This window comes from Mytilus edulis, chromosome 14, assembly GCF_963676685.1.
Source record: "Mytilus edulis chromosome 14, xbMytEdul2.2, whole genome shotgun sequence".
Lineage (NCBI taxonomy): Eukaryota > Metazoa > Mollusca > Bivalvia > Mytilida > Mytilidae > Mytilus > Mytilus edulis.
Genome location: NC_092357.1, coordinates 56444493 through 56471317, shown reverse-complemented (window position 1 = coordinate 56471317; position 26825 = coordinate 56444493). Strand labels below are relative to the sequence as shown.

The 26825-nt window shown below is 31.2% G+C and overlaps 1 protein-coding gene across 1 annotated transcript; it reads left to right on the top strand.

Moving 5' to 3' along the window:
- The first annotated feature begins 1062 nt into the window (after positions 1–1062).
- LOC139504321 (uncharacterized) lies at positions 1063–26312 on the top strand. The gene is made up of 7 exons (XM_071294390.1): positions 1063–1205; positions 1960–2177; positions 2876–3027; positions 5947–6067; positions 9753–9959; positions 22424–22509; positions 26181–26312. The coding sequence occupies exons 1-7, from the start codon at positions 1063–1065 to the stop codon at positions 26310–26312; spliced, it is 1059 nt and encodes a 352-aa protein (XP_071150491.1).
- Positions 26313–26825: the final 513 nt, after the last annotated feature.

The following is a 26825-nucleotide window of genomic DNA, read 5'->3' as shown; positions in this document are numbered from 1 at the left end:
GTGTTGTGTTTTGTCTACAAAAGAAAACTCTTAGTAATTCATACTATTCAAAACAAATGATGAATACATTATACGTCATTCTTGTTGCATTTTGAACTTAAAAAGTTGATTTATAAATTAGACCACATCAATGATAATTCACGGTAGCATATATAAGTGATGCGGAAGAAGAGGAGGATAAGAAGTAGCATTCAGCGGAAAACTAAATGCATATTTGGATTGAAAGCATGTTAACACGATAATAATATTAATCTTTCTTTGGTCAAGACCGGCATGCCGAATACTTGCGTACTAGTTTTCAAGGAATCAGTCCATAGGAAGATGTATCACCTTATTTTTTTGTGTGTTAAAAACATAAAAAAGACTAATTTAGTAATGCAGACATTGCTGAATATTCTTGAATTTCAACTCACAGGAAAAACGCACGTTCAAGTTTATGTGAATTAATAAGATAAAAAAAAACACTGTACAAGAAATATTTCTTGGTAATAAAAATCACACTGTCAGACAACGACGTTAAAGAAATAAAATGACGTTAAATGTATTTTTGACGTTTTTTCATCTAAACTTTTTCAATCGTAACACATAAACGGCAGCATATATGCCAAAACTTATGTGGTGGATAGAATATATCGTGAGGGAATTCCATGTTCTTCATCTATAAGTTTTGCTGCAATTTATATTCTATCGTGTTTTAATCGGAATTTGGGACTTTACCAGAGAACCAGTGCTTTATGACATCCTTTTATTCTAAATTCTAGACATAAAGATAATCTACAATTTGTTAAAGAAACTTGAAAATTTTGATTTATCTGGTTGAAACAAATTATAATGAATTGTGCATTCTTTATAAACAAGTGCACATGAGATCTTTATTTTCGTGGACATTTTATTTTCGCGTTTCAATTCTTACAGCAAAAGTAGCAAAATTAAACTGTCGCAAAAAAATTCCTGATACAGTACCAAAAAATAAGTTGATCGCTATATAATGCTTATGTCCGAAAACTTCATGTCGACTGACTAATTTGTTATTTTTAGGTTTGAAAAATCACCAAACTTAATATGATTGATATAACATGGTGTTATTTTGTTGTATTGAATTACTTAGATGATATACAAACTAAGGAGCCCAGTATAACAAAAGACCCACAAGCAGAAGTTTCAAGACGCAGACATGGTTTGTGTGGCAACAATTATGACAAAAGGTATGCTTTGATCAGATTTAATCAATAAATGATAGAACATTTAAATGTCCTATTCATAATCATCTGAATCTCCAAATTCATTACACCTACAGTTGCGCACATTTATTTAGAACAACTCCCATATCACACCCTTCAAAGCCAAAAAATTAAAAATGAAATGTACACTTGAACTTCAATGTTTTGTCCGACATAAGTGGAAATCAGCTAACAAATAATTTAACCATACGCTAATAAGTTGAAAAACACTGACCACCATTTGGCCATAAATTCATAGTTGGTTTTACTTTATCATGTTTATGTTTATCGTATATTGAAAGATTGGCCGGGTGCTGCACCTCTGCAGAAACTAAGCAAAATATTCTATAATATGCATGCACTTTGCTCATGTTTTCTCCCCTACTTTTTATCAGATTTTGGACTTGTCTATCTATGAATTACCAATAGCATATTTGCACGTTTTACCATGTTCAACCTTTTTTTTTAATTTGAATTTCGCTCCTTCAGGATTTATCTGTACATATAATGGTTTTATATAAGGTGTGTTCTACAATGCACTTAAAGTACGTCAATAAAGTATTGGAGCGAATTTTGAGATTATCAACCTCACAATTATATTGTAGGTAAAAATGTATTGCTCCGTTAACTTTCATCAACTAAGTTTGTACGAAATTATATATAACTATATATTCTAGTATGGGTATTATATATCATGAATTAAAATTTAGCTCCATTTCTTATTTCTTATATTTTTAAGACGAGATGCATTCCTTTTCCTTCTGGAAGAAACACCTGGCTGTTATGACGTTTCTGTTTCAAATGCACGTCACTGTCTTGTAATTAACAAAACGACAAGAGACAACTTTAAAAAAGCAGAACAAGACTACAACATTATACATAAAACAATGACCGCCTTGAAGTTTAGAATGAGCTTTTCCAATGGTTGTGACAAATTAAAGAATAGAATAAAAGAGTGTAAGTTATATTAACATGTTAATTGTATGAATTGCACTAATTGGTCAACATTCGAATGCATAAACACTCACCATGAATACCTGGAATAAAATTTGATACGTCAGACACGTGTTTCGTCTACACAATACCGACGACTGGCGGTAAAAGACAATTAAAATAGATTACGAAGTTCTCCAAAACCAGTGTTGGTGTAATCAAGATCCATAGTTGTGTTGTTCGTTTTGTTTTATATGTTATTACGCAATAAACACACAACAGGTGCAAATCAACTAGGCAATGGTTATCTGCAAGTATTAATAGATATAGGAAGATGTGGTACGAGTGCCAATGAAACAACTCTCAATCCAAGTAACAATTTATAAACGTAATCCATTATACCAAGGTACGACCTTCAACACAGAGCATTGACTCTCACCGAAGAGCAAGCTATAAAGGACCTAAAAACTACAAATTACCATCTAAACGGGAAAACCAACGGTCTAATATATATAAAAACGAAAAAAGAGAAACACGTATGAACTACATGAACATATGATTACCACTGTACATCAGATTCCTGACCTAGGACAGGTGCAAACATTTGCAGCGAGAAATTTTATGTATTGAATATTCATGAAGTTTCACAGTTATGTGTTTATGTGATTTATTTGTTGATTTATAGTTTAGCAATTTAAAAAAGAATAGTTATTTATTATTAGGTACAGCGCATGAAAACATGGGATGTTTTTTCTGCTTTTTACAAATTGATGCAGAGAGTGCCACAATTGAAAACAAACTTGTAGCTGAGGTAATCGAATCAGTAAAAAGGGAACGTTGCATGCTAACTAAACCAAAAGTGTACATTATACAGGTAAAAAGTGTTTTTCATCTTCCACATAATTCCATTCGATAGCGTAGCATTGTAATGATTTGTCACAAAAGGTGAAAACATTGTCTACGCACATAGATGCGGTTGTTTTGCTAGTATTAAAACCAGGTTCAACCAACTATTTTTTCTGAAAATATACTTTCAAAATCAGGATTATGGCGGCAATGTATATCAGTCCGTTTCTCAAATGTTTCTATATACATGTATAGTGGCGTTTGCTTTTGTTGTAGTTCAATGTTTCCGTTGAACCGTTGTGTTCCTCTTATAGAAGAGAAGTTTCCCTCAATTTTAGTTTTTCTACCCGGAATTTTTTATTGCATAATCGAATAATCAATATTAAACAACCGTTTGCTACTGTTGCCTTTATTTGAAGTATATTTGAAAAGGCAGTTAAGTTATTATATACAAAAGGTAATTAAGTTATTATATAAATTTGTGTCGTATTAAAACAGTTGAGAGTATGCACTATCAATTCTATCATCACTTGGCCCCTGAACAGAAATGTGTACTAGTTCAGTAAAAATAGACGCCACAATAAACTCCAAAACATATAAATGAACTAAAATATAAAACAGACAAGACTTACAAAGGACAGAGGCTTCAACTTTAATGTTTTGTGAGAACAAACCTCCCCTATACTTATAGAATAAACAAACACACAGTAAAACGCACAGTCAAATGCAGTTTCAAAGAAAAGAAATTCAGCGAAATGACTATAATACGTCTCTGATGAGTCTTTTGTAGACGAAACGCGCGTCTGGCATAGATACAAAATTTAGTCCTGGTATCTATGATGAGTTTATTTATATACCTGAATTGACAAAGGACTACTAACATTAACTGTCTTGACAGCTCGTGATATCACTTAAACTGATTGCTAGATAAGGTTTTTATCATATGAAAATCATGCACAATGCCTTTAGTTAGAAGTTTTTAAAGTGTCGTATTTTCATGAAATATATGAGAAAAATATAATCCGCATCATGCCAACAACTGTATTAAAAATAAATGTGCTTACTTCCGACGCAAAGATCCTACATGTATAATTGAATCAATATTAATTATTGTTGTCAACGGTTAACCGTCGGAAGGACAGAACATCGAATACCAAAAACGCTAACAGGTTAACCGGACTTAAAAAAAAAGATAGATTTGATATGAATGTGTATTGAACATGTTAAAATCATTAAATAATTGTGTTTTATTATAAAAAATTATATGAACAGATTAATTGTCAAGCACATTAATTGCAATAGTTATTGTTAATCCAAAACACATAAAATCGATTAAGACTTAGACAATTTGTCGTTATTTAGGACAAGATCTTAAGTAAACATCATTAGTATGCATGGTTTTTTTTTAAAGTGACTTTAGATCAGTAATCCCATCAAATTTTAGGATTATATTTCTAATCTAATATTGCATAGACCTAAATCTGAATATGCAACCTCCATCGTGCATGGCTTTGACATGCTTTAAATAAATGCGAACTCAAAAATTGAGAAATTCAAATAAACTTGAATATGAACTTATTATTGATGACACAATTAACTGGCCTAGATTTATGAGTTTTGAACAGCGGTATACTACTGTTGCCTTTACTTTACTAGTCACTCAAAGTGAACATTCCATTATATTTTCTGAGACATCGAGAAAAAAAGACAAATCGAATCAACCGTTTCAGACGTTCTCCATTCGACGAGTTCAAGACAGTTTTTGTATTTTTTTTAATCTGAAGTTATTACAAACACCATAGTATATACGGTGTACTGGATTATTAAAGTCAAACTAAGGAGGGAATACTCAAAGACAAGTCTTGTTATGCCAAAGGACGTACAAACTTCAATTCATCGTATCATAAAAACGTACATGTATAGGGTACTTTAGATAAAGGTTCGAACAAATATCCGAGTAACAGGCTAGGCTGTACGATTTGACAAAACTTATATTATTACCTAAACATTCCATCTTGAATGACCTGACAACTGTATCTTATAACCGTTCTGAAAAAGTCTGTTTAAAGGTTTGGTAAAATTTGAGGAGACATTTATGTGCTTTGCATAAAAAAGTTACCATTACCATAAAAGATTTGGTGTGAAATACCTGAACGTATCTAATTTATATTTTCGAATGCTGTCCTTGTATTGATGATATATTCAGTAGATGTTTTAGTAAATTTGTGATTCATTTGTGCATGAAATCAAAACCGATAAACACATAACTCAAGGGAATCTTTATTCTAGATTTCTTTGAATAAGTTAGGCCATCGTTTGTAAGTGCAAACATATTATTCAGTTATATTAAAATTGTAAAAAGAAAATGATATTGAATTGACGACCATGAAAAAAAATATGTCCTAAAAATGTGAAAACATTTTAGGTATATTCCATATTCTTTAATTTACATCATATTAGCGACTAAGTTTTCTGTTTATTCACTAGCAAATATACAACACAACGTTTTTTTTGTGAAACAGATTGGAAGTGTTCTCTTACATAATGTAGAAGGAGTTACATGCACAACTTATAGTTTTAATTTGACGTCATGCATGACTTAAACTTGAAAACATAATAATTAATTGTCGAAATAGTTTAAAAACGAAACAAAAACAACCATTGCAACAGTGCATTCAATTTACATTACATTTTAGCATTTATCAAAAATTGTTATTACAATACATTAAACTCGTCAGTGTTATAAAATAGCAAACGTTTTTTTTTTTTAATTTGATGTTTTTTTCTAATTGTATGACATTATTTTTTATTAATGTCAATCCTTAAACCTTATTCACAAAGATTGATGAATATAGATTGTTTGGCAACATTCGATCCAAATCCTATTCAATTCCTATGTTTACTTTTTTTTTCTAATTTCAAGATTGTTTTTGATATTTTCTTCTAGCCTTACCAAACTGCTGTTGTACGTGAAACAGATTTTGTTACTGATGACATTGAAAAAGATTTAACACAACCCGTACTACACTCGAAGGAATCCGATGTACTAATGGTCTTTGTGTTGCCAGGTAATATATCTGTTTGTGTTCTGATTTATCTTGAAACACAATGTGAACGTTCTTGTATATTCCATATTTACGAGACTTGGAGTTGTCAGGATTTCTATCGACTTGGGAGCTTGTAAAATTCCCTTGGTATTTTAGAACTTTTAAAGTTTAATGATTATGAATATTACTGTTCGATTTACTTCGAAACCCTACATAAAGGCAAATGACCTTTATCCAAGAAAAAATCCAGAACAATCATAGGTCTGGTCCGTTTTTCTTTCTAATTTGAACAAAATCTTACTTCCTTTGCTGTAATGGATTTGCAAATTACACAAATATCCTATTTTTTTCAATTTTGGATCGGTTTATAAGTTGTACAGGTCCCATGATATCTACCGCTTCCTTTTTAAATGGCAGTTCAACAATTCTTTTATGTTACCTTTAGATTTACTTTCAACAATGATATATGCACACAAACTATATGTTTTGATCAGACTATCTATTTTGTTTCTTATCAAGTTAAAACTTAGGACTGCCAACATTTCTAAATATAAAGACATAATAAAACTCAAAAATCAAAACTATTGGCAAACAATTGTCGTTACATGTTCTTTTATTCTATTCATATTTTATGACGATGAAGAATCCATACGGTAGTTAGCGAGAGTATAGTGATTATTTGAATCTATTTTGTTGATCTGAACATTCTTTTTTTAATACTGTACAATGAATCATCGATCATGATTCGTGTTTTTGTCAATTTTCAGAAAAAAATGCATGGTATTCATTGGGATAAATTCAAACTATTTGCTTGCAGTCAATTCAGTACGTCAAATGCGTGATATGCATTGAGATTAGAATGCATTGTTCTAATAAACACCTACAACTCTTATTAAAAAATATCTCTTTATCCTGATAATTGCAAAATCCAAAAAGGAAGACATTTATATTGGTTTTAAAAATCAGAGCTGATATAAAATAGGTTGTGTATTCATTTCAAGAAAAAAAGAAAGTGTACTTCTATCCGCCAGAATTAGACAGGTCTTTTGGGTCTCTTTGAAACTATAAAATTGTCCAAGCAGTTTTGAAGTTATAACAACGTAACTTTTCTCTTACAAACAAGTGTTAAAGAATCTTGATTGACGACTTGAAGTATAAACCTCCTGATTGCAAGTATGCTAGTTCCCTATTCATATGAATTCCCAATTGGAAATGCACTACCTTCAAATACTGATGGACTCAGTCCAGGATCATGTTAGGTAATGAATTTATACGTAATAAAGAAGACGTTGATGCTCATCCAAATGGATTTAGGCATTGAAGTCATTGTTACAAATAAAAATTAAAAACGAAATGGGTTGACTGCTACATAACTCTTGAAGACCCAAATGAAGCAAAGCACGCGTCCTACATTCACGACTGTTGTTTAATGCAGGTAAAGCATAAAACAATATCGAGTGTGTGTGTAAATTACATTACATAAAGTGCTTGATAAATGAATTAGATACTTACATTTCATTCGCAAACATAACGTATATCCCTAAAAACGCAGTAAGCCGAAAAGCTGCTATATGTTCTATGTTCCTTTCGATTTTTAACCAAAGAAAAGCAATTGTATCTTTACTTACAGTAGTTTACTCCCAACTGTTTCGCTATTCATTCGATTGCACGTGCTACTTAAACTTTATAAAACGTCCCAAGTGTCTGGGTAGAAAGAAGATGAGCCAGGGGTATGTTAAGGAACGTCCCGTCCAATTTCTAAAAAAAAGTACATTAGAAAGTATCAATACCTTGTTGATAACTATTTCCGTGTCAATTTCACAAATATTAAAGGATGGTCTTGAATCATAGACTCTGGGTACTGACGTTATTCATCCCCTTATTAAGGCATTATAGTATTCTTCTATTTGTCTTTATGAATATTACTTTTACTAATTAGTCTGTTTTTATATCTATTTGACGTGTATTTGTTTTTCCCGTCATTATGTCATTGTGCTATGGCAAATATTTATATTCTTGTTTTCATTTTTGCTAAAATGTGCTTTGTATATATGCCTTCTTGTGTTTCTTTGTTACATATGACGAGTCTCTGCACATCCCGTCATTATGTTATTGTGCTATTGTAAATTCTTGTACTTTTGTCTTTCATTTTTATTGATGTGCTTTCTCCTAATGACATTTTGTGTTACTGGTACTTTGCTACCATTGTAATTAGTTTTTATAGTGATTACGATTATAACACAATGTTGACTACCGTACTCCTATTTCTCACATTTTCATCTATTATGTCTGTTTTCCTTTGTTTACATATCGTTGTCAATGAAATGGAATTTTATGCGACTGTCATCTGAGTGAGAGGTTAAACTGGCTACAAAATCATTTTCTTCCTACAAAAATACATGCACCAAGTCAGGAATAAAACAGTTGTTATCCATTCATTTGATGTATTTGAGCTTTTGATTTTGCCATTAGATAAAGGACTTTCCGTTTTGAATTTTCGCGATAATCGATATTTTTGTACACAACCAGAAGAATAATTTCTTCGTTCTCTATATAAAAAAAGGACGTGGTATGATAATTAACAGAAGACCACGTCACACAGAAATGTACATCTATAGGTAATTGTACGGTCTTCAACAATGACCAAAGCCCAACCCGCATAGTCAGCTAGAACAGATCCCGAAATTACAAATGGAAAACAGTCAATCGAGAAAACTAACGGCCTAATTGATGTGAAAACTAATAAACAAAAACAATTAAGTAACACAGCTACAAACGACAACCACTAGATATTGGTGTAACAGTAAAACATAAGAACAGACTCTTAAATTTAGTTGAAAAGAGCTTAAATCATAAGATATATACAAACAAAATACATCTAAACACAAAGTGGACGTGGGAGGTAACTTGTACATCTTATTGTGTGTTTCCTTTATTGATGGGGATGTACATTTGACACCATCATTCGTGAACGACACTCGTTCCCTACGCCAGTGTCTCAATGGAGGTTTTAGATTTTAATGAACAATATACATGTATCAAACAGTTGGTAGGGGTTTCGTTACTACAAACTAATCAAAACTGTACTAAATCTTTCACAGATAAAGTGTTTTGATGTTCACATGTACCTGTCAAAAGCGTATTTCAAACGAGATAGTTCATTCTAAGAATGCGGATATGTTGTTTACTGAGCACAACCCATGTCAACTTATCCGTTGAATAAACTTATTCTAAAACATTTCATATTTAAAATTTAATTAGATATTTAATATTTTTTATTTGTAACGATATTGAGTAAATGTTATCCAGGAACTAAAATCAAACTTAATTGTTATAAACATTGCAGTTTAGATATGAATTTTTGCGTAAATCATATAAAAGAGAAGATGTTGTATGAGTGCCATTGGAACGTTCCACATCAAAATCACAATGACTTATTTTTAATAATATAGTATTTTTCAAATTGTTATCTTAAACAAGAATTTGTGTATATTTAATCCTTTTGGAAAACGAATATTGATCATTTTTAGATATATTCACTTTAATATAGGCTTCATTTAGCGAATAGCTATATGTGTTTTGTGACATATGTAAATACCATTGGCTAGAATGATATAGATAAAATACAATATCATTAAATAGACAGGCGGGAGAAAAAAGTAGTCATACAGTAACGTAAAAGTATTGATTATGGTTTTTTTTGTAGTTAAATTTGGAAAGAAGAGTTTCATAGAATTGTTTTGTAATGAATATGTCGACAATGCAGAGAAAGTTCCTATGTTGGATTTTCTCGAGCGCTTTTTACCTGGAAAATATGAAAACGACTGGATATCTTTGGTACCTACAGTCTTCTCTACCATGACAAAGCATCTGATAATAAAGGATTCTTTCGCCAGGGCTTCATATAAATCAGGTAATTTACGTTTTTCTTTTATTAAGACTTTCAAATAATGTTATGTCTGTTTAATAAGATACAGCTGTAAGCCGTTCTAACCATTACACCAGGTAAACTGGCTTATCAGTATTCCAGACTTATAATCATTCAGGATGTACTCTTTGGTAAGTGTTGTGAGGGTATATGTTGAGTTTCGAAGTGAATTGCCTATACCTAATAATTCATTTATCACACAGTTTATGTAATGAGATTTACACACACAAACGATGTTGTTTTGAAATTTAACAACAACATATTTGTCATGGAGGTAGGGCAAATGTTTTTCAACATTTTGGTCTTTAAAGATAGACGTAGCATTGGTATTGAAAGACCCATTCAGTTCTATTTTTCTGATTTGTGTCAACGATCTCACAGTCTTAATCCATTCGGAAATAGTATCTACGTCTTGTTTCTCGCGTTTAGCCTATTGCCTGGCATAATCCTCTGATGAATCCATTAGTATTTTGAAGGTGTATGTCCAATTGATGGATTTAGGCTCACGATTTCACGGACCTCTGGTAAACACATTTCGTGGGGAAGTGTTATTGACAATGTTGTTGTCACTTGTTATAAACCATAGCATAGGTGCAATCAGGAGGTTTAGACTTGAAGTGGTCAATATTGAGATCCTGCAAAACGTATTTGTAATTGCAAATTTAAGTTTCAATTGGTTTGTTCTAGGTATAAGAAATGATTGGTACAGACTGATCTTTAAAATAGTGAGTTTCTTTTGATTGAAATAATTTATGATGAAGGATAGTGTCCAAGTTGCCGCAATCGATACCTTTTTTTGGCAAAGGAAAGTTTAAGAAAAGATATTTTCTCTTATTTATCTTTTCACATGCGAATTGGTATAAAAAGTCTGTAACTTTTAATATCCGAAATGATAGCTGTAAGTTTGTATTGATGTGTGTATAAATTGAACAGAGAATAAAGTTTTGAGCGAATGTGACAAATACCAAACGGATTTTGTATCAATGGCAGCAAGTCATTAATAAAGATATCATACACAGTAGATGATGTATAATGACGATGATCATAACTGCGTCTACGTCAAGGTGTAGTGTTGAGAATATTTATCACATGTACAGAGCTACAGGAAAGACTGATGTTATACCTATAACATCGATTTGTTCATTACAACCATATGGTGTCGCAATTCCCAATTGTCCAATCCAGTTGTCCCCTTTTTGTTTACGGAGAGGCATTTTGAGATGAGGATTGTTAGTCTTTTGGTATATTTTTTCGATAGTGCGAACTGTCATAGAAACAATTTAAAAATGATCGTGGTGATTAAAATGCCGATAACGAATGTCGTTTGCATTGAGATTAATGTCTGGTCTATGGCCGCATTTAAGTTTTGTAGCCTTCATTTCGATTTCGACGTATACAACTCCGCAAAGGTTGCACTCTAATCCGGAGACGACATTTGTAGTTTTACCATAACGATCATCGTAACTTCTGGTAAATAAGACTTTTCAGTTAAATTGCTATTGAATTTAGCATCTGTTAGTAAAATTACACAAGCTGTGCAGTTATAGGCTTAACATTTCGAAATATGACAGTGTTCTTCAGAGTCATCAAAATCCGAAATGTCTTTAGTGAGATCTGACCATAGCTGTGTATGTGCACAATTGCTATTGTCACTAGTATTATCATCTGAATCAGTCATGCTTGGTATATTTGTCATGTCTCGTGATGAGGAGACACCTGTCATACAGACGATGCCGTGTCCATGGTGACGTCTGTTTCGAACCTTATATAAAATGTTATCCATCTTATTTTAGTGAAATTATACATCGTTGAAAATATGTTAAACTTGGATTTTTCTTTATTTAATGACACTATTTAAATTTCAAAACTGCGAAATGAAATCGCCGCTATTTTGAATAGAAATGAGAAAATTGAATGACCCGGTTTGGAAAAAGTCTACAACTAAGTATCGTTGTAATGGTTCACAAAGCAGAAACTGGTTTTGACATACTTGTATACTATAGAAATTTAAACATAGTGTTTCGATATCATAAACGGTACCAATTTTTCAACGCCTAATGTGCATTTTGACAATCAAAGTATCTTCAGTAAAGTTCGAGGCCAAACTATTTGAAAAACCCCAAAGCTAATTATGAATATGAAGTACAATAAACAAAAATGGACAAAAAGTATAGCCAAAGCCTGGCATGAAATAAGAGCTTAGCATCAGGGAGATAAATTTTTTAATATTAAAAAAATTACACAATTTTGTAACAGCAAATTATAAAACCAGGTTTAATCCACCAATTTGTACATTTGAAAATGCCTGTGGCAAGTCAGGAATATGACAGTTCTTGTCCATTCGTTTTTTATGTGTTTTGTTTTTTGATTTTGCCATGTGATTATGGACTTTCCGAATTGATTTCCCTCTAAGTTTAGTATTTTTGTGATTTTACTTTTTATAATAACAAATTTAAATATTCTTTCTGCACATTGATAACATTTTATTCACTTAAGTCCTTGAACAACTGCATACCTGATTTATCCAAAAAACAATTTCAACTGTTCACTGTGAACTAACATAATTTAACGGTGAAATAAAAACAAATATATATTCTCGTGCAATTTGATTGCATATGCTCTTTATACATTTTAATTTAAACTATGTTACAAATAGTGTTCAAACTTGAATGGAATATGATTTTCCAAATTTATAAAGACGCATATGTGTTTATTTTGCGCTTTTGAAACTTGTCCTGTTTAACCGAAAACTTGTTATTGTGAAGCTGTCTCCGCAAAAACTGTTTTTTTTTACGTGACATCGACAAAATATGTTTCTCTTAATTATTCATAATATCCTAATGAGATTGTAAGTGATTTGGGCCAAAGCGATTCAGTGACGTCATATAGAAGTTATCTACCGTTACCGTTAATAATTCAATATGACTGCATGTTTTGTTACATGTCAACTGTCAACTGATAGTGGTCTAAAACAAGTGTCCTTAGTTAAGGTTCTTAAAACTCACTAGTCTTACAGTATAACGTGAAGATCAAATGTTAGGGTTGAGTTCTCCAGTGATTTTTGCTGGTCACAGTTCTTTTCACAGTTTTAATTTAAAAGACAAATGCAAGTGATGAATGCCTTGTGTATGATAAAGCCTTAGTGTGTTTGGAGAAACGTTAACGAAATAAGAAGTCACCACTTTTTTCCATTTAAAAGTACCACAAACCATAACATTGCAAAAGACAAACATAAACTTATTATTTGTGCTCAGTAATGACCTTCTATAAGCGGGAAGTAGCAAATTATCTCTATATCCAGCAAAAGTATAATGAATCTTAAATTTTATAAGAGGGAACACAGCATTGTGTGAGACCGCAAGAGACATTTTCTAAAAAATGTAAACCGAAGTCGCAAATTGTTTCCGATACTTCAAGCAAATGTTTAGAGAAACAATATCTTTGGGAATCAGAATGACATTTAAGAAGAAGCCTATAAATTTGACGTCAAAATAAGATTTTGGTAAAGACGTGTATCAATCATGACTGTTTTTGTTACTGAGATACATTTGAAAATGCCTGTACCAAGTCATTAATTGTCCAGTCGTTTGATGTGTTTTTTTTATCATTGGATTTTGCCAATTGATTATTGACTTTCCGTTTTGAATGTCCTCGAATTTCAGTAATTTTGTGATTTTACTTTTTGTTTTGTAAATATCGCTGAAATAAGTAAACCTTTCATTTAAGTGGGAGGGTCAGCTATCTAGGAAACTAGTTTTAACCAATAATTTTCTAAAATATTCCTTTAAACAAGTCTGGAATATATACTGGAAGTGTGATGAGAGGATTGAAGCTGTTAATTTTCTTCTGGATAATATTTATGTTTTATTTCGGCAATAAGGTTTATTGACAGGTTGTAGATATTCCAATGAGCACTTATAGCGCCCATTTAATAGCAGACTTGTTTTCTTACTGTTATGATTAACAGTATATGAATAAACTCAGTAAAAAACCCGCCTACATTGCATTTAATTGATAAATTCAACAACGCTTCCCGTTATATTGATGATTTATTTCGTTAAATAATTAAGCATTTTCTCCATATACTGCAAAACATTTCCCAAATAAATCAAATCTAAACTGTCCTTTCCTAGATTTAAACATTTTGGTTTTACACAGGAAACTCCGCAACAAAAATTCCGACAAAAGGGACAGTTTTTCGTTCACTATAATTAATTTCCCTTTCTGATAGTGATGTTCCTTTGGCACCATCTTATGGTGTTTATATTTTACAACTCGTTTGCTATGCCCGTGTCCGTTGTGACGGGTTTTTTTTCATTTTAACGAACGTAATCTATGTTTTACAGGTAAATTATTAAGCCAGGATTTTCGTTACCACACATTACCTAAAATCTTTACTAATTTTTTTCCATAGATATAAAGATTTAGTTTTTTAGTTTGGTTGTACCTGTATAAAACTTATTTCAAAAAGGATAGCACATCCTCATTGTACGGGTATTTTGTTAACCGTGCCCAGAAATTTAGAAACAATCCTGGTAAACTTATCAATCCTTTAAATTATTCTCACAGAATATCAAGTCAGCATTGTAATTAGGTCATTAAATATTGTTTTATTGGTATTTATATTGATTTTATTTTCAGTAAATTATAATTAAACTTGATATCTTTGTTATATACGGGTACGTATTCATGGATCTACAAGCTGTCAATACCTGTATCTTGGCATTGCACAAGGTCTTGTTTTTCATTGACTGTTTATGACGTCTTTACACTAAATCTTTTGAATGATGGAAGTGATAGATATTTTTGTCTTAAATGCATGATTTTTTTTATATTAGTTGTTAAGTGACTTCGAACTAGCTGCCAGTAACAGCGAGTAATCTCAGATCTGTACGTAGTGTCTTTTTATTACGAGTTCTAGGCCACGTCAACGTCCACTCTGTGAATTATTTGTATGTGTATCTATCTGATGAATTAAGCCTTTTCAAGTGTATTTTATAGTTCGTTCTTATGATTTACTGTTACACCACTGTCCAAGGGTAGGGGAGTGTTGGGATCCTGTTGACATGTTTAATCCCGCCACATTCTGTATGTATGTGCCTGTCCAAAGTCAGGAGCCTGCAATTCAGTGGTTTATGTGTTACATATTTTGTTTTTCCTTCATTTTGTACATGAATTAGGTCGTTTCAATTGTTATACTTTGTCATTTCAAACTTTTTATAGCTGACTATGCTGTATTGGAATTTTTATTGTTTAAGGTCGTACGGTAGCATATAGATGTTAATTTCTGTGTCTGTTGGCCTCTGCTGGAGAGTCTTTTTTGCCATTTTGAAAAGTTGGTAAACATCTAAATGAAAATGTTTGTGCTCAAATACATTATATTGAATTAATGTTTATGAAAATCAAAAGAAAACGGGATCTAGTAAAAAGACAACGCAATCCTGTAAGAGTAAACGATACCGGCTACTTTTATATTTTCATGATTCATATTTAAAGTCCCATTCATAGAAATCCATATATTGAAGGACATAAAGGGATTCAACATGCAATCTGCATATCTTTTCGTACATTTTGTTTTACCATAAAGAAGCACAATCACAAAAATACTGAACTACGTGTGAAATTCAAAACCGAATTTCCCAAATAAAAGGGCAAAACCAAAAGCTCAAACACTTCAAACTAATGGATAAGAACTTTCATATTCCTGATTTGGAACAGTCTTTTTCGTATGTATAACATAGTCGATTAAACCTGGTTTTAAAGCTTGATAAACCTCATAATATATGACAGTCTCATGAAATTCCATTATATTGACAACGAGGTGTGAACTATACAAACAGACAGTATAGGTTAAAATGTCAGGAATAGGTTAACAGCATTCAACATTGTTGTTAAATCTATATCACTATAAAGACAAACAAATAATTAATAAAAGAACGTACTTAAAAAATATATAATTACGAGTTATGGTCACTCTTTTAATCATTTTGACGTGCATTGTTACGTTTTCTCCATAAGTTATTTTTCCATATACAGTGTCATAGGAAAATAGTAAGATATAATTCTAACCTTTATCTCTTTTTCCTATCATAGTTCTGACACTAAGGTAATCGAATAGAAATATCTTCTCTCGGAGTTTTTATACAAATTTTGATCTAGGTCAGGAATGATGATTTAAGACATTTTTATATTAACCAGAGCATTGCTATTATGGGAAAAAAGAAAAATAACAAAAATACCGAACTCCAATGAAAACTCAAGGAAATTTCGTTATCAATTGCAAAATTGAAAGATCAAACTCATCAGACGATTGAAAAAATACTGTCGCGTTCCTGATTATGCACAGGCTTCTCCTAATGTAGAAATTGAGGATTAAACCTGGTTTCATAGCTAGTTATACTTCTTAATTGGATGACTGTATGAAATACCAATGAATTGACAACAACGCACGAACAAAAAAAAACAGATATTAAAGGTCAAAAAGTCAAACATAAGTTCAATATAAGTTTTCATTTTATTACAATCTAAATCCTGGTAACTTTGTTGAGTTTTTCAATATTATACCTAATGATATAGATATAAACAATGTAAAAGAATAGCATATAAACACAGTTAAAGAATAGCATTTAAATAAAGTAGCAGAATATTATATATACAAAGCATACAAACATGAGTTGCAAGAATACCAAAAACTGACGATATCTCAACTGCACAATGGTGGGATGTATAAGTACCGAGCACCACAAAGAGGATTCTACCAAAACATTTACGAACAGTAAAAGAACACAATAACATGCATGTTATTAAGAAGATAAACAACGTCAGTGCCCAGAATCTATACTCCAAAACCATCATGTATTACTTGTGAAAGTTGGTGCGGAATATCTATCAACAAGGTCTTGGTATAATCCGATAATTGATTTTTTTGAAAAAAGACGAGACGTTCTTTGACATAATCCTGTTTCAGGGGATTTCTGCTCATAAACTTAAAACAACAATATTTTATGAATTATTGCGTAATATCATCATAACCATTGTCATTCAATGGATGTTCGTCCTTTATAATGAACAATAAAATGCACGATCTAAATATCTTGTTTATTGATTATTTAGCGGGCACCAGAACTATATTGATAACATATGTTTATAGTAATTTTTATCAATTGGAACGTAGAAGAGATGTTGCAGAACTGAGGTATTTACAATGTATATACATATACGTATCAAAGTATTCATCTACGTGCGATACAGTTAAAATGAGTATCTTTTTTTCTGACCCATCGAATTTATCAATGTATTGATTAAAGCAACAAGGAGAATTATGTCGTGCATGCTTGGTTTTCTCTATAAATGTTATATGCCTTATCAATGTACAGAACATTAAAGTACCGAAGAATGATTTTTAAAGACATGAATCAAAACAAAATATAACTTCGAGATTCGAGTGTAAAGACAGGCACACCTATTATTCAGAGCGTGTTCTGCGCGATGTTTTTTTTTGTCCTTTAAAGGTTTAATGCAAAAAACTGAAAGAATATCATCTCGCCGCTTTAAATTCCATTTTTTTCATATTTTAAAGCTAGATTTCTATATATTGACATCCAAATTTCATCTTTAAAGACAGCAAAAGATACGGGTCAAGTGAAAAACCTTTGTAATAAGTCTTCATAACAGGATAGGTGTGTTTGATTAGACAAAAAAGACAAAAAGACAGGATGAAAATGTATGTCAAAGAAGGCAGGACCGATTAGAATGAAAAATAAAAAAGGCAGGACAGAGATTACAACTAAAAAAAATTCAGCACCCCCCTTTTTTCCACAAAAATCGAATGGTAGCTCCCTTTCAAGGATTTGTATAGTATAGTTCTATACAAACCCTTGATTAAAAAAAAGCAGAAGTATATTAAGGGGGAGGGACAGGGGCCACCGCTCCAACCCACCCATTTTTTGAGGGGAAAATTTGGTTGATTATATAGGGATTAACTGTTGCATGACTAGAACGGCCCCTCTTATGATATTTTTTGTATCCGACACTGCACAGAGTAAAGGTGGCTAGGTACTTAAAAATTAAAAAAAAAGAAACAAAGTACAGATCTGAGAGTCTCTAATGTTGTTTCATATACTTTGTAGTTGTATTTTTTTCATCTAAGCATATTTTTGATTGGACGTAGCGCGCGTCTGGCGAAAACATTTTTTTTTAACCTGTTACCTTTTGATGACTATTATTCGTTTGTTTCTCTGACCTATATTTTCTCCCTTTTATTTTTAATTAACTATATTTTTAATTAACATTGCCATTAAAGCGGGATGTTTGGCATGCCACAAAACCAGGTCCAACCCACCAGGCCATTTTTCATAAAATGCTCTGTACCAAGTCAGGTTATGGCCATTGTTACATTATAGTTCGTTTCTATATATGTGTGTTACATTTCGGTGTGTGGTTTTGTTGTTTCGTAGTATATTTGATACGTTTCCCTCAAGTTTTGTTTGTAACCCGTATTTGTTTTTTCTCTATCATTTATGAATTTCGAACAGCGGTATACTACTGTTGCCTTTATTTACAAGGCAAAACCGAATATTGCCAATAGTTTTATTTCACGGAGTCAACAGATTTTATTTCGAGCTCTACAATTCAAAAGTAAAACAATAACTGTATCCCACCCTACCTTTCAAGATCTACCTTTTGCATAGTTTTTTTAAATACCGCCCTCCCATGGTGGTTCATATTTATTTAAACAGCTCCCCTTTTACAAAATCTTCGAAGATTTTATTACAGGTCAAAAAGGTTCTGACAGTATTTGAATTTACTTAACGTGCTAATTGCAAAATTTGATTGGTTGAGCTTAAAAGTAAACCTTTTGGATACTGTTATTTCATTGGCTGTTCGATACGTACAGAAGATTCAAAAGATTTTATTTGTCACGGTAATCAAGCGGACCTTGATCGGCTTCGGCGTACTCTTTATCTGATTCATATGTACAGAGGCGGTTCAGTGGTATCCCATGGTGCCCGGCCCCTTTTGTGGGAAACATCTCGCTATTATATACATGTACAGTATGTATAAAATACATGATTGTAACACATAATTGGACGATATGTCTGAGGAACATTCCATTCTAAATGCTTTTATTTCATTGGCTGTTTGATACATACAGAAGCTTTTCAGGAATGTTCCATTATATTGGTCGTGCTTTATGAGTTTTGAACAGCGGTATACTACTGTTGCCTTTATTCATCGAGCGAACCCTTTCTCGTTTTTTTATCATTGCATCTAGTACTGTTACTTTATGAACAAATAATTTTCAAATTCAAAATCTGTCTTTTTCAATTATATGTTATCACTTTTACTCTAAAGAATTACACGTTTGTAAAAACTTGTTAGAAGTAACGATTGTTTTTCAAATATAATATTTCTACCATACATAATTGGACGATACGTCGAGGAACATTCCATTTTTGATGCTATTATTTCATTGGCTGCTCGATACAAATAGAAGCTTCTCAGGAAGGTTTCATTGTATTTATCATGCTCATCAAGCGACTCTTTCTCGGCTTCAGTGTACTCGCCTTTTGTTATTTTAGCTATATAAATAGTGATTTATTGTTGATAATTAGGTTTCTGTGATATGAGAAAATGAGGTAATCTTCTTCCTTCAACCTGCTTTATCCGAACAGAACAATATAACACCCTTGCAAAAAATTTAAAATGAAATTGTTTGATATTAAATGATCATACCGTTGTAATATATCTCATATTTGTGCTTCCTCAACAAATGTACAAGGCAATGTAATGCTAATTAATATGTTTTTACTGTTTACCTTTGTTCAACTTAGTGATAACATAATAAAATGATATAAAAGTCTTGTAAATTTCTTGAAAACTGTTTATTCGAATTAACTGGTGTGTTTTTCCCTCCATAACTGTTATAGTATATTGTTGTCCCTCCCCCCCCCCCCCCCCAGTATTGCGCAATACGGCCGTCCTTCTTTGTCTGTTCCTGCTAATAGCTTTATGTGTACAACTCTTGAAAGTGTTATTTATCAGGAATGTTTAGGACAAAATTTAATTTGAAAATAAGTGCTGATCAACTTCACGTAGTATTAAAACTACTATAATAGTTATACTAAACATATTCACTTGACTAGTACATATTTTTGATTATGGGTTCGACTCCGGGTACGGGATTTCCTATTTTAAACAGTGTTGAAGACCCTTTAGTGGACCTCGGCTGTTTTCTGCTCTTTAGTCGGGATGTTGTCTTTTTGATACATTATCCATTTCCATTCTCAATTTTATAAAAACAAGTAATGCCTATGGAAACATAAACTGTATTGAAAATGGCTTTGCAAAATCACATAATATGTGAACTATTTTAGACAGATTTTTTTATCAAATTTTTACCCAATGTTTATTCCAACGAAAGAGTTATGACACTTTGAAGTATGAATTATACGGGAACTACAATGTTATTTCTATAGACTGAAATATTCATAAAAAACCTTTTAAAGACCCAAATAAGAAAACAAATAATTTATTTAAAACTTATTTTTGTTAAGTTGAATTTAGAAATTTTTTTTATCAAAAAGGTGTTTGAAACCAACAAGCATTCCAAGATTATTTTTGTTTTTGTTTACCATGTTTATATATTCGGCAATATTTTGAACTGAACGGATTTCCCTTGATTGTTAGTCCATATTCGAACTGTTATTTGTTTTTATTAATGTTGTAAAGATTGTAAGCAATAAAACAAGATTCATACCTTGAAAAAAATACATTAGTTCGTTTAATCCGCCCAATGTGCGGTATATAGAAGGCGCCCTCGTAGATGAAAAAAAATTAATTCCATTACATTATTATAAAAATTTTGAATCGATATGCAGGCAATATCTGTACTTTTTTTAATAATTAATGCACCAACCTTTTCCTTGGACCTTGTCTACCCCTTCTTTATATTTTATTCGTACTTAATAGTCTTTGCACAGGCTCAGCAGCCATTCGTTGGTCTAAAGCATTACGTATGCCGTTAACTGAAATAAAAAAGGAGGCCCGTGGTCACGATCATCTTCATTCATATTTAAATTTTGTTGTTAAGAATCATAAATAGATCACCCAACTAGTTACTCCCAAGGTCAACTCGTTTTCTCTACTTTTGATTATTAAGGATGTACACCTCTGAGGAGCAAAATTTTCTAGAATTAAACTTTTCTTCTAAACCTGTTATTCGGTTTATATATGACTGTAAAACAATAATTAGTGAAGAAGAAATCATATAATGATGCGCTTCTTTTGTTTTGCTACGGCACTTTGAAAGAACCCAATTTTGATTATTTTCACATTTTTCATTAATTTTTACCCATTTTTGGGCTATTATCGTGAACAAAATTACAGTTCCGCAATTAAACTTTTTTTCATACTCCCAATAAAGATGAAGTGGACCAATCTGAATAAATTCAACTAAAAAAATTTATAGGTAGGTGTTAATATAAGAAAGTTTTTTTTTCATATTTTAATGCTTTTTCTTGTCAATTTCCATATTGTCAATTTCGTAAATTTGAGATTTTTCTCTGTTTAAAGAACAAAGTGCATATTATTTCAACTTCTTTGTTGTAAATGATTGAAAAAATACATAATCTAAGAAAATTGAAAAGAAAAAATTATATGGGATGTTTATGCTTCTGGTAAAAAAAAATGTTGTGTCCCTCACTCATTTTTCTCAAAATTTCAGCTAAAAAGACTGACTTGATTAGTAATAAAATTTGAAAATTTCATTACTCAAAAACTGCTTATTGAAAATACACAATTCTTTGACAGAGTTAAGTTTGATTACGTAAATATTAAATTCATTGCTTTTTCCACTTGTATCACATGTTTTGGAAATAATTCTAGAATGATATTTAAATGAGACTGAAACTTCAGAAGAATACACCCTTAAGCTTGTTATGAAGTTTTTAACAGTAGACCTAACGGACGAATTCATAAATAAAGAAAGCCTTTAAAAATTAATTGTTATAGTTTGTTACCACAAAGATAGAAATGAACTGCAAATAAGGGTGTCATTAAAAAAGAATTTATAATTAATTTTTAGAAGAATTATAGAATTTAATCCGTCTATTGAATAATTTTTCAACCTCCGTTTTCATCACGAAAAAAGACAACGAAATACTACATAAAAACTATACTTTTTGATTGACACTCCTTTTTTTTCAGAACTTTACCACTTCATTTCAGGGCAAGGAAATGACAAATTCGTGTCTATACGAATATATGTAATACTCATTTTAGCATATTTATAAATACTTCATATACTTTCCGCCATATACGAATACGTCCTCGATACGTGAGTTCTGCAACATCTTAAATTTAATAGCACATTGAGTTTAAACTATGTAACCTCTCAATTAAATAGTATTTATAAATTGAAATAAAAAAAAAAATGATTTTATTTGCAGAATATAATAAAACGACTGGAGTATTTTTAGATGTGGTTGATACATTTGCAAATGGACTCAGAAAAATTTGTCCTAAACTATGGCAAGTATATGTAATTTATTTTTAGAAAGAAAATAACTGTGATATTTATTTTTCTTTATTGCGTTTTAAACATCAGTATATAATTTTCAACAATTACAACAAAGAATATCGAATTCAAAAAATGAATGAAATAAGATGAATCTGTTTTTTGTTGTTTTTTTTTTATTTTTATAACAATTTCTCTCTTTAGATCATGTCATCAAGTTTGTCAGATGCATGCTATTATACATTAAAAATGTGTGTTTAAGGTTTGAAGAAGTCAGTAAGAAACAGGCAAATAGTATTAGAAGAAAAATTGTGCTGTAGAAAAGAGTTCTTTTAGATAAAATGTTGTTCTTCTTAATTTATTTTAAAACGGACTGGGACTTGGTTTATTCGAATAAACCTAACCAAAATTATAATAACTCTTAGGACTACGAAGATGCAACACAAATACGTATTATTACTTTCGTTTACCTATATCACCTTCATCCATATCTTCGTCGAAGTGTGGATTCAGTTAGTTGTGCCACTAGAGGAGCAGGAAAGCTGCCACCACCGTTTCTAAGTGGAAACAGTACACACGCATTTTAAATTCATATATATACTTCAAAGTCATGATATTTGTAAACACGTGAAAGGTTATCTGATTACTTTGAATTTTTAGTTGGGTTATTAAACAATATTATTTTTCGGGTGATTATGCTAACAGTATTATTAATATAATTAATGAATGATCGAAAAGCATATGCATTTCATCTCACTTCTTAAAACTATACATCGACTATACACAGGAATGGACAACAAACTGGACTTTTTTTTTTAGTCAATCCGTATTTGTAAGCTCCATCCAATCATCGCATATTCTGATAATCTATTGATTTTGCAAGTAGCGCACACTGGGTATGTTCTTATGATTTCTGAAAAAGGAGACTGATAAAAGAATATTTTTTTGATATAACTGTTGAGAAAATCGAACATGACAATGAGTGGAGATAGATGTTCATAAAGCTGATGGAATTCATTATAAAACATATTTACCAAATGCATGCCAAAATATTCATAGGGATCATGACAAGAGGTCGATCTTAACGAATATTTTAGCACTTTTACTGAAACATCCTTTAAGCAAAACTCGCACTAGACTGTACCCTATAGTGTACCGTTACTGTTATTTATATAAAAAACATGGCTTTACTTTGAGAGTAAGAAATAAACTAATTTAAAATATTTGTTTCATAAATAATTTTGTTTTGATTAATAGACATTGTTCGGGAGATGAATAATTTTATATTTTGTGTATCTATTATAAGACTTTTGGATAAGAATTAAATTTATTTTCATATTTTATTGATTCATCTTTTTATATCATATATAAGAGAAAAGTATAGTGCATATAGTAACTATATTTCATTTTTCTTCCTCTATTTTATGACTACTTAGCCTGCAGTCATTTTACTATCATCAATGAAGATTCCCACACACTAGAATTTTACTCATGTGGGACACTTAAAAGATCATTTTTTTGTTGTCTGATATTTGCCTGCTTTCTGATATAGGTGAATGCACGTTTTATAACAAACATGCTTTTATGTCAAGAAGTTATTAGACTATTGCTGATTGTCTAAAGACGATGGTTTTATGAGACTTTTGACTTTTTTGACAATTTTTTTTGTGTGTGTCAAAAATTGTTAATAAAAAAATGCAATACAACTTATCCATAATATTAGATTCAGTCCGCTTGCAGTCAACAAAGATCTGTTCAGTCTAAAATAATTGTAGTAGCTATCATTTATCTGTATATGTATAAACAGTAAACTGAATTATCCGAATGCTATGTGTTGTTTTTCTCAAGGGGATTTCAATCTAAGTGTCTTTGACATTATTTCAATTCCACATGAATTTACAGGATATCACATATTTGCAGATAGTGGACACAAGTGAGTTAACATAAAAGTTGTATCATTTCTCCTAAAACCGATATTTTCATTTCATATTGATACTTTTCTTTTTATAATAATATGTTTTGAAAATTGTAGTAATTCGTTATCTAAAACATTAACATGATTAATTGAACACAACTTTACATGATTTTCTTTTGGTTTTTTTTCAGATTTGATGATTCGATATTTATCAACAACAAATGGACGTTTTTAAAGACATCAACTGGCTATAGAGTTATTTATCAATATGACTGTACTTTACTAGACAATTTTTATTTTTGCTATTTATATATTTAACTTTATAACATATTGCACTCAAGCGTTAATGATGTAAATGTTAAAGTTGGGACATATCATAAATGTAAGCTTAGGTTAAATGTGTATTACCTTCGTTAAAGCACGACGTACAACATTTTTGTACAAATCAAAGCATGAAGACATAGAGACCTAATATAAATATACATTGTTCATTGAAAATTAAATCAGAAATGGGGTAATGGTAAAAATGCCATCGGTTTTATAATGTGAAACTAAAATGTACCGCATATGCGTTTCACTAATATATTAATATACAAGAAGAATTGTACGTACCACTAACTGATTGTTCATTCATTGTATCAATGTACGAAAAATGCTATAAAAGCCTACACTATAATGCTTTACGAGTTAAGAAAAAAAACCAGACAAAACATGCAAGGAGTATACTGCTTTGTTCATTGGCACAATGATATTGAACAACCGTTACTTTTAGTGTACAAAGCAGTTTCTCGGTAATAACATTAACGGTACCAATTTTCCTGCCCCAGATGCGCATTTCGACAATACACGTCTCTTCAGTGATGCTACAGGCCAAAATATTAGAAATCCAAAGCTAATTTAAAAGATGAAGAGCTATAATCCAAAAGGTCGAAAAAGTATAGCCAAATCCGTGAAAGGAATCAGAGCATTGCATGAGGGAGATACATTCCTTAATTTATAATAATTTCTAACATTTTGTAAAAGCAAATTTTAATAACACAAAAAACCCGTATTTTCATGCCAGTACCGAAGTACTGGGTACTGGGCTGGTGATACCCTCGGGGACTAACAGTCCACAAGCAGAGGCATCGTAATTGATTTCTTGTTATGTTGTTTGTTTGGTGGATAGAATAAAGAATGAAATATTGTGAATTCTTTTTTTCAAATAATGATTCATATAGATATATCATACCTTAATAGTCTTGCTTATTACTTTTTGTTCTCGTCGTCGCTGGTGGTTGGCTTTGATGGGTGGTCTGTTAAAATTTATTTCATTAAGATGAAATCAAAACAAACACAACGAGAACATTGTATGACTAGAACCTATACATGCTATAAGCCGTCAACCAACACTCTAGTAGACATAATAATAAACATTCAAGCAACACGAATATCACAGAACATCTGTGAAAAAACATAACTCGTATGTGAAATAATTTTTGCGTTATTTGTTTTATTTGACATGTTTCTAACGCTTAAATATGTTGATGAATATATATGTTGAGATTGCACATAATACACTTGCAAGTTAGTGCATATGTCTTTCCAAGCCATAGTTCTTAACAATTAGGTCGACGTCATTTACGACAAATGAATCAACACTTTCATATTTAACTTATTAGGTATCATAGGCGGTACCGTTTATCTGTTAACGAGAGGATAAAGATACCAAAAGGATATTATACTCAAAAGTTGAAAACTAAAATGATAATGTCATTACCATTGCAATACACAGAAAACAATCAGAGACAAACAAAATAGACCAAGTAACACCAAGCTAACACCAACACCAACTAAACATGTGGGAAAAACTCAGGAATTCTCTAGCATGTCTAAGGCTTTTAAAAACCTGGAAAGACAATTTTGATCTTTTTGACAATTTTCAGACTTATTCACTGCATGAAAAATTTAGAATTGTATAAACTACTTGCAGTTTAATGATATATGTTCAGTTACGCTGAAGCAGATTTGATAAACAATTTATCATTTGTGAATTGGAAAAGTGGATAAGTCTGAAGAACGATTAAAAGACTGAACATCAAAACTGTTTAAAGAAGACATTGTTGTTTAATAAACTGAATGTGACTTTTTTCCTAATAGTTGACAAAAAATCTAATATAATAAAAGACGACGTCTACAGCGATTTGAACAAAATTTCTTCGACAAATCCAAAACCAAGCCGCATCAAGATAGACAATAGTGTGGACCAATAAATGATTAAATAGTTATCTCATCTGCTTACAAATAGTTAAAAAGGACACACAAGAGATGATTTTAGGAAGATAAATACCACTTATTGACTTCTTTGTCTTCTTTAAATGGTCTTTTTGTCAATTTATACCTCTTATTTACCCAAAATTTCAACTTTTCAGGCCAATAA

Excerpts from the sequence above, each read along its gene's own strand:
- LOC139504321 (XM_071294390.1), top strand. The coding sequence starts at position 1,063 with ATGATTGATATAACATGGTGTTATTTTGTTGTATTGAATTACTTAGAT. Across the intron at positions 6,068-9,752 it reads AATGGTCTTTGTGTTGCCAG|TTAAATTTGGAAAGAAGAGT; the intron begins GTAATATATCTG and ends TTTTTTTTGTAG. Across the intron at positions 22,510-26,180 it reads TTTGTCCTAAACTATGGCAA|AAAACAATCAGAGACAAACA; the intron begins GTATATGTAATT and ends TGCAATACACAG.